Source organism: Ictidomys tridecemlineatus, chromosome 10, assembly GCF_052094955.1.
Source record: "Ictidomys tridecemlineatus isolate mIctTri1 chromosome 10, mIctTri1.hap1, whole genome shotgun sequence".
NCBI classification, from domain to species: domain Eukaryota; kingdom Metazoa; phylum Chordata; class Mammalia; order Rodentia; family Sciuridae; genus Ictidomys; species Ictidomys tridecemlineatus.
Window position 1 is genome coordinate 114,122,432 of NC_135486.1, and position 15,812 is coordinate 114,138,243.

At 37.5% G+C, this 15,812-nt stretch overlaps 2 protein-coding genes across 9 annotated transcripts in view; one reads left to right on the forward strand and one right to left on the reverse strand.

Annotated features, from left to right (window-relative positions):
- LOC101972073 (cytochrome P450 3A9) overlaps positions 1–15,812 on the reverse strand; it is a 373,151-nt gene that overhangs the window by 316,934 nt on the left and 40,405 nt on the right. The window lies entirely within an intron of this gene.
- LOC144367655 (cytochrome P450 3A21-like) lies at positions 2,056–15,554 on the forward strand. 5 transcript variants are annotated; one of them, XM_078024772.1, is made up of 5 exons: positions 2,056–2,226; positions 4,862–4,955; positions 8,185–8,231; positions 9,827–9,926; positions 15,066–15,554. In XM_078024772.1, the coding sequence occupies exons 1-5, from the start codon at positions 2,156–2,158 to the stop codon at positions 15,099–15,101; spliced, it is 348 nt and encodes a 115-aa protein (XP_077880898.1). In that variant the 5' UTR covers positions 2,056–2,155; the 3' UTR covers positions 15,102–15,554. The 5 variants fall into 5 exon arrangements, 4 of the variants coding, with proteins under 4 accessions (XP_077880898.1, XP_077880900.1, XP_077880899.1 ...); XM_078024774.1 differs by having other exon boundaries at positions 9,865–9,926; XM_078024773.1 differs by lacking the exon at positions 15,066–15,554 and adding an exon at positions 13,130–13,207 and having other exon boundaries at positions 2,057–2,226.

Sequence of the window (15,812 nt, forward strand, 5' to 3'; positions counted from 1 at the left end):
TGTTTTTTCTCATACCTCTATGATTACTTTATTTGGCATCCTACAATTGCCTGTTCATGTGTGCCCCTCTTAAATCAGCATGGTATCTGGGGCTGAGTCTGTATATAACCAAATACGTGAGCAGATCTTCATACTTAACCTATGGAACAGATGTAGGTGTCCTTTAAAAGATGAATATATAAATAAAATGTGATACACACACACACACACACACAATGAAATATGACTCAGCCTTAAAGAAGAATAAAATGGCATTTACTGGTAAATGGATGGAGCTGGAGAATATTATGTTAAGCAAAATAAGTCAATCCCCCCAAACCAAATTTCAAATGTTTTCTCTGATATCTTGATGCTAATTCACAATAAAGTGGGGTGTAGACACGATTAAGTAGAAATATGTGAAGGGAATGAAGGGGGTTTATGAGTAGGAAGTATAGTAGAATGAATCTCTTGGTTGTACATGATGTAGATTTACCTGGATTGTGTAATCATATATGCACATAAAGTAATACTGTATTATTCATTCTATTATCCTTCCCTTTTTATATTTTATTTTGAGAGAGGGTCTATCTATGTGTCTTAGGGCCTCAATCAATTTATGAGACTGGTTTTAAACTTGCAATTCTCCTTCGTCAGCTTCCAGAGTCTTGGAGATCACAGCAAGGAATAAGTTGTCCTACTGCTCAAGATAAATTAGGAAAGACTATACCAAAATAGGTGCTGTGGGAGCTGGTATTTGAAGGGTCAGCTGAAGTCTTTTGTGAGGCACAAAATCATTCTAGGTGCAGTAACCTGTATAGCCAAAGGTTTATGGATGTAGCTTGTTTTGATGAAGGTCTCATGTATTCTCATGTCAGCAGCTATGGTGTTATGAACAATTAAGGAAATTAAATGCTAATGGCTTTGCTTGAGTTCAAATATAAAATATTAAATAACATTGACATTATTGATTACACAGTGATATATTGATTTTTCCACCAAACATAAACTAAGCATACTACAGAAGTTTCAGGCCAGATACAAAATCTAGGTCTGGCCATTCACCCCCAAAATCAAACCCAAAGGGTAAATGTAAAAAGCAAGTAAAGAAATTTAATCTGTGTATCCACCCCAGGAAGACATATTTTTAGGCATGTCTTCAAGGTGTGGTGTTGACCTGAAGGCTTTTATACAAGAATTAGAGCAGTGGGGAAGAAGTATGCATTGTTAAGCAATCTTGCCCAAACTGTAGTCTCATGGATCACTATCTCAGTTCTAGCACTGTGAGGTAGCTCCTGAGAAGTCCTAATCACTTGAAAGGGGTAAATTTTTACTTACTGCTCAGGATGTTTATCTACCAGATATTGGATACTAGAAAGGCAATGTAGATGTCATGATATGATTCCTTTTGTTGAGGGAACACTCTCTTCATAGTGATCTGTCTACAAGACTCTGCCATTCCTGGAAGGAATTGAAAAATGAATGAGAAATTCTAGGTACCACTCTGGTGCTCTGAAGAAAAGCTGCTTTAAAAGCTGAGGATCAGGGCTGGGGTTACAGCTCAGTTGGTAGAGTGCTTGTCTTGCATGCACAAGGCCCTGGGTTCCATCCTCAGCACCAAACAAACAAAACAAAACAAAACAAAACCCCCAAAGCTGACAATCAAATATCCCTTCAATCTTGCCTCAATCTCCAAGTTGGTATCAGATTAGGTATATTTGGGACTAAACATTCTTATTTTGCTAGTTTTTAGATAAACACTCCTTAAATGATTAACATGTCTTGTGCAAAGCTGCGTAGTCACAAATATTAGGTTAGTAAAGGATACCTAATGAAGGCAGAATACCAAGATTTATTCTTCTTTTAGTTACCCATTGGACAGCTGTTGGCCTCAAAGTTAGTGAAATTACCAAAGGAAGTTTGTTTAAGTCAATAATTTAAAAGATCAAAGGAGGAGAGTGCATGATTCTTTGTCAACTGCAAAGAGAACACCTGACCCCTCCAATTCCAGGAGATGCATAGATGGCCTTTCCACTGGCTATATGCCTGGCCCCACCTCCTTCCCTAGCACATAAATTGGCCTCACTGAATTACAGCTTGACACATTTTGGCAAAAAAAGCCCACATAGAAGAAAAAAAACAATTCAGAAGACAGAACTGCTGAAGAAAAGTGGTGATGAATCTGATCTCCAATTCTTCCATAGAGACCTGGGTCCTCCTGGCTATCTTCCTGGTGCTCCTATATCTGTGAGTAGCTGTCCAGTCTCCTCTCCTCTGTAACCCTGGAGGTGGGGACCTAATTATGTTCCTCTTTTCTTTTGAAAGAGAAAGAAAAGAGGAACATAATTCCATGATCTCTTTTCTCAAAAGAGATCATAGAATTGAAATTTCTATAAACACTTAAAAAGTTCCTATTGAGCATGCCTGGCCCCATCTCCTTTCCTAACACATAAATTGGCCTCACTGAATTACAAATTGACACATTTTTGGCAAAAAAGCCCACATAGTAGAAAAAAATTCAGAAGACAGAACTGCTGAAGACAAATGGTGAGTTCCTGTGGATAGGGAAATTGGTGTTGAGATTTGTTTCTGGGGGTTATCTGATTGGCTCTGTGTTTTCACCTAGAGGAATAAACCAGAATTCAGCATATACAGATAATTAATAACTATTAATACATGCAGTGGGAACCTCACTCCCTTTCAAACTTAGGGAATTCTGGGGAAAACCAGTTTACTTGGGTTTTGTCTCTTTATCTTCTTGGATTTCTGCCTATTGCAGAAGACATGCAAGAGAACTATCCTATGTGCATGTGGTGACTCCTGCCCCCTCTTGCCCCCAGCATCCTATATATAACACACCAATTTCCCCTCAGACTCCCTGGAAAGTTGACTGCACAATTCCCTCTTTTTCTCCTGGCACTTCCCTATCTTGTAAAACTCAATTATTTCACCCTGAAATTCACAGAACTGTTTCCTTGTAAATGATAAGTGTATAGAGCAGAGAATACCTGACAGAAATTTTGAGAAGTTTTATTCTTTCCTTTTGTTTTATTTTTGCTCTCTTTGAGATATTAGCATCAGTAAAGAGACTTATTATCCCTCAATATGAAATAGTATAGCAGCGTGAACAACATCACAAAGCCAAATTGGCTTTACTTCTTTTCCTTTACACTCCAACATAAACGCATGAATGAATATCATCTAGTAGGGAAATTGCTTTTACTAATGGGATCCTGACATCATGAAACAGAGGGAAAGAGGTTATTTTGATTGTGGGTAGGAGAGATTCCACACAGGTCACATCTGACATTTGTCTTAATTTCATTCTTAAAAATAAGGAATCAAAATAGCATGGAAAATGAAAATATAAATCTGTCTTTTATTGTCTGAAAGAAAAGGTACTACTAATTCAGGGTGTTGTGGCAACATAATCCTCTCTCTGCAGACATTCTCTAGTGAATCAATGTAGTTTAATTTTACTGTATGTAATGACAGGATTTGTACAGAGTATGTGAAAACTACACTGCCTTAAAAATTCTCCTCCAAAGAAGCAGCAAGTTCTTATTCAACTGTCTGGAACACATTATGGATTCTTATTTTATGTTGCATATTGTCTGCTCTGTCATCAGGACTGTAACTGAAATTTGGAAGGTCACCTTCTATGTAGTTAAAAGGAATTGCTGGGCATGTTGAGCTATTTAAACATGCCAGACTTTTCTCTTCTGTGCTACTATGGGGCAATCTTTGCAAGACTGGTTGTTTCGTGATTGAAGTAGATTCCAGGAATCTCTTGTTCACCATTTTTCCTTTACCTAGTCTTTCATCTATTATCAATGCTGATAGGGGTGAAGATTTTAGGATCCAGAACCCTCAGGCATGGGGATGTGAACATGACACATCTGTGTTGCAGGTTGGCTAGCCCAAGGAAGCACCAGCCTTTGTGGGTTTTCATACAAGGAGAGTTGATGTATAGAGGCAATACACAAATTTATTTTATGATTGACTGCCTTGGTAAACATGAGCATGCCTAACTCTGTGCTGCCATCTGAGCATCACCAGTTGGAGGATCAGACTCAATGAGAGGAGGAATGGCCTGGAGATGATTCCTCAGTCATTTATTCCTCACAGTAGCACTAAGAGTCTAAGGAAACTCAGCCTTCCTTCTTGCTCAAGTCACTTAGATTGTCTGACAATGGACTTGGGTGACACTCAACTTAGCTCACGTTGGTATAAAGCCAATGGAAGTCCCAGTTTTCTTAAATGTCACATTTGTCATTCAACAGAAATAAGAATACTATGACTGCTTCCAAATATCCATGTGAAGTCAAATTTAAAGAAGGGCTGAATGCTGAACCAGAGACATGGCATAGAAAGAAGGAAAAGTATGAAAGGTTTATGACCAAATTGCAAGAAATAATGTTACCATAGGTTCTCCGTGGACACTGTGTGCTTGAATGGATTTGGTTACTCAAAATCTCATAATGAAAGGCATGTCAAAGCATTGGCCCTTTTTTACTAGGAATCTCTATGTTAAGGAAAGGTTAACATACCAAATACACATAGCAACTGTGATGCCCTGGCAGAATGCCAGCCTGACCTTCTCAGGCACAGTCAAGGCTGGGAATGTTTATTAAGAACAAACCCAATTATTGGGGCCATGAAGACTTAAGTTCTTTTACCTAATCATTGTGCCTCTTGTGGCAGGAAGTTATCTCTAAGTGGTGTTGGAAAACAGAATGTGCCCGTTGGAGTTTTTGTTGTTATGTATCACCGACATGTTACCTATCTCACTGCCTGGTCCAGTTTCTAAGTCAGAGACTGGTCAGGACCTTGTCTATAGAATGACAATCAGGGTGACCCGGCTTTCTATTTCACTTTATAGATATGGAACCTACTCTCATGGGCTATTTAAGAAGCTGGGAATACCTGGGCCAACACCTCTGCCTTTATTTGGAACTCTTCTGTACTACCGCAAGGTGAGTGTGCTTAAGCTCCTTCTATTTTTTCTCCTGAGTACAAATGCCAGTTTAGTACCATCAATAAAAATGTTTATCTTCAGGAGAAATTTAGTAGTTTTTATCCTTTGAGAAACAATGTTCAGGCCCCTCCTGGAGCATGTCCAGTTTTTCCCTGGAGCTCTGATGTCAACTCTTCAAGAGCCTCAGTGGAACAGCTTGGATATCTCGTACATCTGCATTTGATCTTCATGATGTTGTTCAGACTTTGATTTTTTCATAAAAAAGATGTTTAACTTGCTGGGTGCACATTTCCAGGACGATTATATTGTGCTTAGTATTTGAGCAAAAAGTCTGTGAAAGAGGGCATGGTAAACACCTTCAAACATTCCTATTCTTTGCAAGGTCTCATGAGTCTCTTTGTAAATAAAAAATGAAACTACAATTTCTGAAGTACCCCAAACATTTATAAGTTGACAATTTGTACATACTTAATTTTTGAATGTGTAAATACCCTGTGGTTATTTCCATGGCTTCACCCAAGTTTTACTTCCTGTGACATATTTGGAGGATTTAACAGGTGAAACGACAGCATTCTGCATTTCCTTTTATCGTTCAAAGATAGCACCCTAGCAGTGAGTCTTAGCAACGAATAAGTATGAATGAGATAAGGTAGCCCTTGTCTATGGATTTCACATAATTAAGCACAAGATGTGTATTGTTTTTTAACAAAGGCAGTATCACATATGAAATGAACAGTAATCACATGATTTTAAAAAAATTTAAAATTTTTAAACTGAATGGAGGGTAACATGTTCCACAAGAAATGTGAATTTTTATCAAGCCTTTGTCATTAACCCATTTACATGTCTGACTCAGGGCCTGACTATTGACAGAAATTCATGAGCTCAAAACCAGAGGTTAGAAAAAAAAAGGCTACACTATGCTCAGATTTTCTCTTCCAAACACTGAGGCATATTTATCATTCTCTAATTCTATAATTCTGAAAAGAATTATAGACCCCCCTGAGAATTATAGACCCCCCTGACCCCCTGAGAATTACATTCTGCTATTTCTGCTAAAAAGGCAGTATTTCCTATTCACGCTTTCCAGATCAACAGTATACTAGATAGCCTTTAAGATCCACACAATTGGGGGTCTCCCTGTGCATCATGAAAACATCATCCCTGAAACATAGCAATAGGAAGATTTCTTTTTAAGTGTTAGAAGAAAAAACTTAGAGCAAGTACTCAATTTGTTGACTCCCATGGGTAGGAGTGGCATCTCTCCATCTTTTTCACGTTGAGCTGGAAAAACAGAAGGTGACTTCATTTTGACAATCCTTACTTATTCTTTCTCACTCCACAACATGCATGAGAATCACTGTTATGGTCGTGGTATTTCTCAGAAGCTCATGTGTGAGGCAATGTAGAAAAGTTCAGAAATAAAGTGATTGAATTGTGAATATGAAAGCCTTAATCTTTTCTACACTATTTCCTCAGTAAGGATTAACTGGGGGCAACTATAAGCAGGTAGGGTGTTTGTGGAAGATGTGAGTCACTGGGGGCCTGGCTTCAGGGCATACATTTTGTCCCTGGTTAATGGAGTTTCTGTCTGCTTCCTGATTCCACGTTCTTGTAAAGGTCCAGCAAAGCGTCAGAGAAAGAGACCACCAAGAGACCACTTATGCAATTGGCAGAAGGGGATTTATTGAACCAGCATGCTGTGGCTCCGTGCCCACTCAAAAAAGGAGAACAGCCCAGAGCCCAGAGCAGTGGTTGAGCAATGCTTAAGTACACTTTTTTGGGGAGGGCAGAAGCTTTGCATACATCAGGGCAAATCATCATGAGGCGCAGGAAAATCAAACAACAACTCTTAGACATGATTAGTACATTCATTGGCGGGAACAGTCTGGGCATGGGTGATTGGTCACTTCTAAGTGGGGTACACATTCAAACTGATTGGTTTTGGCACCTGGATGCCTAAGTGCCGGGCTACTCAGAGTCCTAAGTTATTAAACAACAAAATGGCCAGTAGGACATTGTCTTAACTGCCTCAGGGATTTAACTCAGGCTTTGCAGTTTAGAAGCAGGTTTACAATGCCTGGTCCTTAACATTTTTATCTCAGGCTTTGCAGCTTTGAAACTTTACCCTTTCAGTCCTGAGCTGTTTTATTCCTTCACACTCTTCTGCCATGTTATTCTGCCTCACCACAGACCACAGCAACACAGGAAGTGATGTATGAACTGAGACCTCTGAAAATGTGAGCCCTGTATATCTTAGTTTTCTACATGGTTCTTATAAGGGTTACAGTAGTGAAATAGTCAGCTAAACTACTCACATCAACATGGTCAACTTAGAGGTGACTGGTGCCTTAAACTTCCTCATTTCCCCAGTATTCTAGGGAGATTCATGAAAAATGAGTGAAGTGGCCTTGAGAATGTCCCTGGGAACCTCATTCACTTTCTCTCAGCTTTGATTTTTTCACATCCAGGTGGAGGGAATGATTCAAAGTAGGCAGGATTTCAAAACAGTCCATGCACAAGAGAAAATGATACAGAAAACTAGACTTGCTTCATATTCATACTCAAGGATAAGTAGTGAAACTGTGGCACACACCTGTAGTCCCAACCACTCTGGAGGCTGAGGCAGGAGAATCACAAATTCAAAGTCATTATAGGAAACATGGGAATACCTTGTCTAAAAAAAAAAGAGGATAATTTCTTCAATATGTATAATACTTCAAGAAAATTCAAGATGGACTCTAAATTCCCTTTTCTAATATGTCGCAGTCTGGCTGGGCACAAATTATCCGAGCTGCCACAAAGCCTTGTAGATTTAAATGGCAACTCTTTATTCTGGAACTCTCACGGGCACTCTACACACACTTCTCAGGAACACACTCCCTCCACCAGCCTGAACTCCAAAGAAGCCAGTGCCTGAGGCAACAGGATCCACCCTAAATCCAGCAGGAGCTGCCCTAATCCCAGAGCAGGGTTACCTTTAAACCATTCCCTTTTGAAAAATGCCAGGCATCATTCTGACTAAACTGTGGCTCTCAACACTAATATCTCATTTATTTTCTCTTCTTTGCCTTTGGATGTCTTAGAATGAGAGCTTCCCTCTAACTGCCAGTGATGGACCATATTCCAGTCTGATTTTAAGGGATTGGAATCATTGGTTCCTGAATTAGAAGCAGGGTTCAATATTTTCAAAATAACAATATAAATTCTCTTGTTTCTCCACCCAGGGTTTTGGCAATATGATGTCCAATGTCAAGTATGGGAAAATGTGGGGGTGAGTATTTTGGAAACTTTTCTTGGGTAGACTTGTTGGATGAGGCACTCCAGGGCAAGAGGACAATGCCTGTCTAGAGATATTACTAGGAATTAATTATCATAAAGCTTTTAGAGGCTCCTCCTCCTGTGAAGAGTCCCATATTTAACCAGGTGTCAAGGTTCAAAGTCAAGAATGTCATACTTTGGACATTTCTCAGTCTCTGATGACCCAAAAACTCTTGGCCTCACCTTCTCTCCAGTGCCCAGCCTCTACCCCCTTTTCCATTTTTCTTCATTAGGAGCCTTTAATACTGCATAGAAGGCATTAAGTCAGATCTTTCTAAAACGTGCATGGCTTAATCTACTTTCAAGATTGCCACATTGAATAAAAGTGACCTTTATATGAATTTTTGGGGTTGTTATGTACATTTGATAGAAAAGAGGAGACAGAGATGAACAGATTGGGAAATGATTTGACCTCTGCTTTCTTTTATTTTAACTTTCTCTGCAAGCATAAAGTCTTGGGGATTTCATTTGTTTTTCCATGTCCATTAGGATTTTTCAATAGAAGTGTACAGAGGAATTTCTCTGCCTATCTCATTCTACTGACTTTGAAGAATGGATGGCCAATACATATTAAACTACTATGTTCCCAAGAGCTTGTGTACTTCATAATCTGCTAGGGTTACATTGGTTAATTTCAGCAGCCATTTTCTTAATAAAGCTTGGTGAAAGCAGCTCCAGAGGTATTATTGTAGTTCTTGTGTTCTATGAGCAAGTGGGAGATGGCTTTGCCTCTTCCTCCCTCTTCATCTTCTCTCATCAAGTCCTCAAAACTGCAGAGCTGGCCACATCATCCTGCCTAACCGGCATGGCTCATAAAGGCCATTTTTTTTAGTGGAAAGAGCATACAGGGCTGAGTCCCCACTGATAAAACCCCAGCTGTGTCTTGCATCTTAAGCACTTGTAAGAACTTAATAATTTACTTGTCTATTTTTTTCTAATTTAATATCCTTTCACATCAGAAGAAACAATTAAAGCATAAAAAGAGAACCTTCAGAAGTGGATAAAATCTTTGCCTACTGCACTTAATTTATGGTGTTAATATTCACAATATACAAACAACCCAATAAGCTTAACACCAAAAAATCAAATAACCCAATCAATAAATGGACAAAAGAACTGAGCAGACCCTTCTCAAAAGAAGAAATACAAATGATCAATTAATATATGAAAAACATTCAACATATCTAACAATTAGAGAAGTGCAGATTAAAACTGCCCTGATTATGAAACATTTTTAAATACAAAAATTATTGACAAATGAGAGAGAAAACATGTACGTACCATTTAGACATCTCCAACCAGGTTCTTCTTATGAAATTTTTTTTTTTATCTTTAAATATCTCTTCCCTGCTTCAGTTACATGACCTTCATTTTATATGGCCAGAATCTTGTTGTGTGTTATCACCTACCTTGAACTTGTATCTAGTGTCAATGTGCATTCTACAGTCAGGCATATGGATTGTGGAATATCAGTTTGAATTCTTGGGTGTTGCTCCAACTGAAAAATATGGCTTAGTAGGTTTAATGAGCTCTTCTTTCCCAACATAGATTGTATGATGGTCAACAGCCTGTGTTGGTTATTACAGATCCAGAGATGATCAAAACAGTGCTGGTGAAAGAACATTATTCTGTTTTTACAAATCGGCCGGTAAGCATTCATTTTTTAAAATTTCTTTTTTCTTTTTTTAATTGATTTTTAAAAAAATAAATGACAGCAGAATGCATTACAATTCTTATTACACATATGTAACACAATTTTTCATATCTATGATTGTATATAAAGTATGTTGACACCAATTTATGTCTTCATACATGTACTTTGGATAATGATGTGTATCACATTGCATCATTTTTGGTAACCACGCCCCTTTCCTTTCCCTGCAATCCTTCTGCCCTATCTTGAGTTCATCCATTTCTCCCATGCTCCTCTTCCCTAACCCACTATGAATCAGCTTCCTTATATCAGAGAAGAAATTTCAGCATTCGTTTTTTTGGGGATTGGTTAACTTCACTTAGCATTATCTTCTCCAATGCAACCATTTATGTACAAATGCCATGATTTCATTCTCTTTTATTGTGGAGCAAAATTCCATTGTGTATATATCCCCCCCTTTTAATCCATTAATCCACTGAAGAGCATCTAGGTTGGTTCTACAGTTTAGCTATTGTGAATTGTGCTGCTATAAACACTGATGTGGCTGTGTACCTGTAGTATGCTGATTTTAAGTTCTTTGGGTATAGACCAAGGAGAGGGATAGCTGGGTCAAATGATGGTTCTATTTCAAGATTTCCAAGGAATCTCCATACTACTTTCCATATTGGCTGCACCAATTTGCAATCCCACCAACAATGTATGATTGTGCCTTTTTCTCCCCATGCTCGCCAACATTCATTGTTGTTTATCTTCATAATAATTGCCATTCTGACTGGAGTGACATGATAGTGGTTTTGATTTGCATTTCTCTGATTACTAGAGATGATTAATAGTTTTTCATATATTTGTTGATTGAGTGTATGTCATTTTCTGTGAAGTGTATGCTCAGGTTATTTTAAAAAATACAAATATTTATTGATTAAATTTGTGTCTTGGAGTAATCACAGCTTCACAGAAATTTGCTCCAAAACTGTTCAGGGAGGTTTCATATAACTTTTCTTCTGTTTTTCCCAATTGACATGCTTTGAATATCATATTATTTATCTCTGAATATAGTCTATTCCTGTTACTAGAGTAACCAGAGATTGACATTGATACAATCCACAGAACTTATTTAGATTTCACTGGTTTTATGTGCCCATGTACATGTGTGCCTATGTACATTTGGGCAAAATTGCTGCTGTGGATAAATCCATATAATCATCAGCTTTCTTGGGATATAGTGATCCCCAAGGCTCACTCTTGCTAGTCTTTTAAAGTCCTGATGGGTCACTTGTCTTTTCCTCTTAACAGGGTCTCCATAAGAGCAAGTATTGGATATATGGGGGAGGCTAATACATGAAAAGCTTTGCCTCTGACTTCTATGTTGTTCTTGTTTCTCTCCTAAAAGTTATAGACTTTACAATTTACGTAAACACCTATGATCTTTGTCATGCTCATTGTAAAACTCAGTGAGGGTTCATTTGCTGTTGTTGTCTTGTTTTCTTGGCCTGTGGCTTTCCAGTTGTTTCAGTACCATCTTTAGAAAGACTGTCCACCCTCTGATCATTCTGTTTTCACCATTGTCAAGCATCTATTTGGGCTGATAGGGTGTGTCTATTTGTCACTCTGTTTTATTTTAGTTGTGCCTGTGCTCTTCTCTCCATTGTGATTTTTCTTGCAACGAGTCTCATTACTATTTTAAGTACCTACCTTGGGGGATGGTGACTATGTTAATAAAGCAAAGGAAAAAATATGTTATCATCCTGGGACCAGGGTTGTGTGGCTCAGTGGTAGAGTGCTTGTCTAACATGTGTAAAATGCTGGGTTCAGTCCCCTGCACCATATAAAAAAAAAACAAATAAAATAAAGGTATTGTGTCCATCTAAAACTATACAACTATACATACATACATATATATATATATATATATATATATATATATATATATATATATATATTAACCAAGAAGTTACCATCTTAACTTTTCTATGCATGCATTTGCCCATTAGTTAAAAAAGATGTGACACCTCATCTGGGGGAGTCCCTAGTATTATTATCAGAACAGGGCAGGCTAGTGGCCTCTCTCAGTGGGTTTTATTGTAATGAACTGGTCTTTGCCTCTGGCTTGTTGATTTTTCTGATGTCTTCATAGCCTGAGAATGCTGAACTGACTTCTCAAACTCCTGTCTCCTGGTGTGTTAAGTTAGCATTAGAGACTACCATACTTTTTAACTCCTAATTTTCTGTTATGTTTGTTAACCTGCTAAGACTGACTCAGTTTGTCTGTTTCACTCTCACTTTATTATTTATTTATTTTTTTTTTGAGAGAGAGAGAGAGAGAGAGAGAGAGAGAGAGAGAGAGAGAGATTTTTAATATTTATTTTTTTTAGTTTTCGGCAGACACAACATATTTCTATGTTTGTGGTGCTGAGGATTGAACCTGGGCCACACAAATGCCAGGCGAGCGGGCTACAGCTTGAGCCAAATCCTCAACCCTCTCACTTTATTTATGTTGGTCCTTTAATTTTTCATACAAATTCAGAATAAGTTTGTCTGCAAAAACCCACTTGGTGAGATTTTGATAAGAATTAAATCAAATCTATAGATTACTTTGGAGAAAATCTGTATCTGTTCTGGGTTGAATCTTTCAATACATGTTATGCTTCTCCATTTCTTGAGATTTTCTTTAATATCTTTGATCAACATTTTATAGTTTTCAGCATAGCAATCCTGTACTTGTGTTTATATCTGTTCCTAATGTGTTTCATTTTCTTTGGAGTGACAGTGAATAGTATTATATTTTTAATGTTTTTTTCACATTTCCCTTGTTTTATATAGAAATGTAGCTTGTTTTTGAATGTTAATACAACCTTGGTGAACCTATTTATTAGTTCTAGAAGTTTTAAAATATTCTTTGAGATTTTCCATATTGATAATTTTTTCCCTGAAGACAGGATCACTTCAGGTTCTTTCATTTGCAATTTTCATGCCTTTTTAAAAACTTTTTCCCATTGCTCCAGTAAAGATTTACAGTATGGTAATATTGGATTAGAATGATAAAAGTAGAAAACTTTAAATTGTTACTGATCTTAGTAGAATAGATTCACCATTTCACCAGTAAATGTTATGTTAGCTGAAGGTCTTTGTTGTTGGTGTTGGGTTTCTTAGTATATAGAGTCTCTTTCAGATTGAAGAAGTTTTTTTTTTCTTCCTAGTGTTTTGAGCTTTCATCATGAATGAGCACTGGATGTATACCTTTATAAACAAAACACAGTGTTGGAAGCTGAATGACAGCTTCCAGCAGGTTGGATTGCCAGGCCAGTCTCAAGCTGGGAAACATAATTATCTTTCTTTTTCCTTCTGTCCCTCCATGTGTGTGCAGTGGGGGATGACTTAAAAATGTGCTTCCATATAATTGCATTATTTTTTCAAAATTGAGAAGAAGTTCCTAATCTTTTAAGTTATTAGCTATTGTTTTAAGTGGCTATATCCTGGCATCCCTTGCAAAATATTCATGCTGTACATATATGGAAAAGCATAACTGATCTGGGCAACCTAGTTTTCCAAGGTTATCTGGATGACTGTCATCAATCAGTTTTTTCCTGTGCTGCCTGTGTAAGATGTCCTACGTCAAAATGCTCTCTGTCCCCTGGGAGAACAGTTTACTTTCCATGAGGGACCTTTGTATTTACACAGCAGCTGTAATATAAATACTGAACATGCATCTGGTGGCTGGGTACCCCTTCTACCCTCACAAGAGAAGAGGAATTTAGGATAAAAGTTTATGGAGCATAAGCACAGGGCCTGCCCCCTAGTAGACACTCAGTAAATAACTGAGTAAAAAAACTGATGCCTGTTTAACAAGTTCTCTACAATGTGGAGACTTCCAAAAATACCTCATACAAAACGTCTTTTTTTGTGTGAACTTCAGGTAGTTTTGCTATTGGAATTTGTGCAAAAATCTCTCTTTGCAGCAAGGATGAGGCAGGGTGCTGGAACATCTGTGTACAAAAACAGAATTAGTTTATCTGCTTGATCGTCCATGTGGATATTATGTAAGTCAAAACACATGTTTTACAATGAAGAACATGATCACTCAGAAGTTGAGGATAGAGCCTAGGAAATGTTGGATGAGGGGAAGTTTCTGGTACCTATTGAGCAGGGATAGAAAGATATAGCACAGGGCTAGGGTTGTAGCTCAGTGGAAGAACACTTGCCTAGCATGTGTAAGGCAGTGAATTTGATCCTCATCACCACATATAAATAAACTGATACAATAAAGGCATGCTGTCCTATACAACTAAAAAAAATTATTTAAAAAATTTTAAAAAAGAAAGATATAATGCAGGCTATGGAACAACAAATCTCTTCATGGTTGCACTGAGAATATCATCAGAATACAAAATATGAAATATTCTCACCACTTCTTCCTCCAGTCTCAACAGAGATAAGGTCCTGAAAGGATATGGATTACAACTACCATATCATTTTTTGTATAAAATGGGTTATTTTGACCAATGAACAACCACTGATACTGTCTTGGGAAATCTGAGAGAATATGTTCCCCAAGTTGTGAGCTCATCCAAGTACATTTTGAGGAACTTTCCAATATTTTAACTGAAGATATTCTAACTCATTCTCTTTTGCGAGTTTCTGCCCTTGCCGCCACTTTGGGTCCTGGAGTTCAAGACCTCTCAGGACCTGTAATAGTGGGTGCAGAGAAGGAGGGACAAGGTTTCTGCCTCACAGAACAGGGTGTTCCTTTTATGTGATGTGCTAGAGAGGAATCAGCTCTGGGCACAGACTGTGCTTAGGCAGGACATAGGTCAAGGTCACCTATCTTGGATCCCCTACCAGGAGTCAATTATAACACCCTGGTCCTGCTGAAGCTCCATACTTAATCATCTTTCATCATCTACACTCCACTCACTGATGTAATTTATCTGATTATGAGTGTCTGTCTCTCTGTGACTGAACTCCTTGAGATCACTACCCTACTGCCTCATGGCATTTCATAGGAGCATGGACTAGTCATTTGATCAACAGATATTTATGACCGTGTGTGAATGTGCTCATATCACTTCTTCCAGCATGTGTAGTAGGAGAGTAAAGCAGTGCAGATTAAAATTTTACATTTCTTTCTCTACTCAGAATTTTGGGGAGCTACAACATGGATTTGATTATTAGCACATCTTTTGGAGTTAATATCAATTCCCTCAACAATGCACAAGATTCATTTGTGAAAAAAGCCAAGAAGGCCATTGGTTCAGATGTCTTCTATCAAATTTTTCTTATAATTAGTATGTAAATCACCGTTTCTTTTTTTCTTTTAAAATAACAACTTCATTAAGACATTATTTTCATACTATATGATTCCTTAAAATGTAAAAAGCATAATTTTTAGCATGATAAATGATATGTGCAGCCCTCACCATTGTCAAACTCAGAAAACTCATTATCTTTTAACTGTCAGCTTTCAAAATCATTTACCCTAAACAAACACTACTGTATTTTCTATTTCTTTAGCTTTGCATATGATGTATACATTATAAAAATGGAGACATGGAATATGTGTTTTTTGTGCTGCAAAGTGATATCATTTAGCATTTGTTTCCATGTGAAATATATATCAGTACTTCATGTTTATGGCCAAATAATATTCCATTGTACAGATATACTACAATTTAGTTATCCTTTCATCAGTTGATAGACATTTATGTTATTTCCACCTTTTGGCTATTATGAATGGTGCCATTATGAACATTAGTGTGAAACTTGTTTGTGAACTCTAGTTTTAAATTTCATCTGAGTGTATACTCATGAGTGAAATTGCCGCCTTACAAAGTACTTCTGTCAGTGTTTTCCATAATAGCTGTACCATTTAATATTCTTACCCAA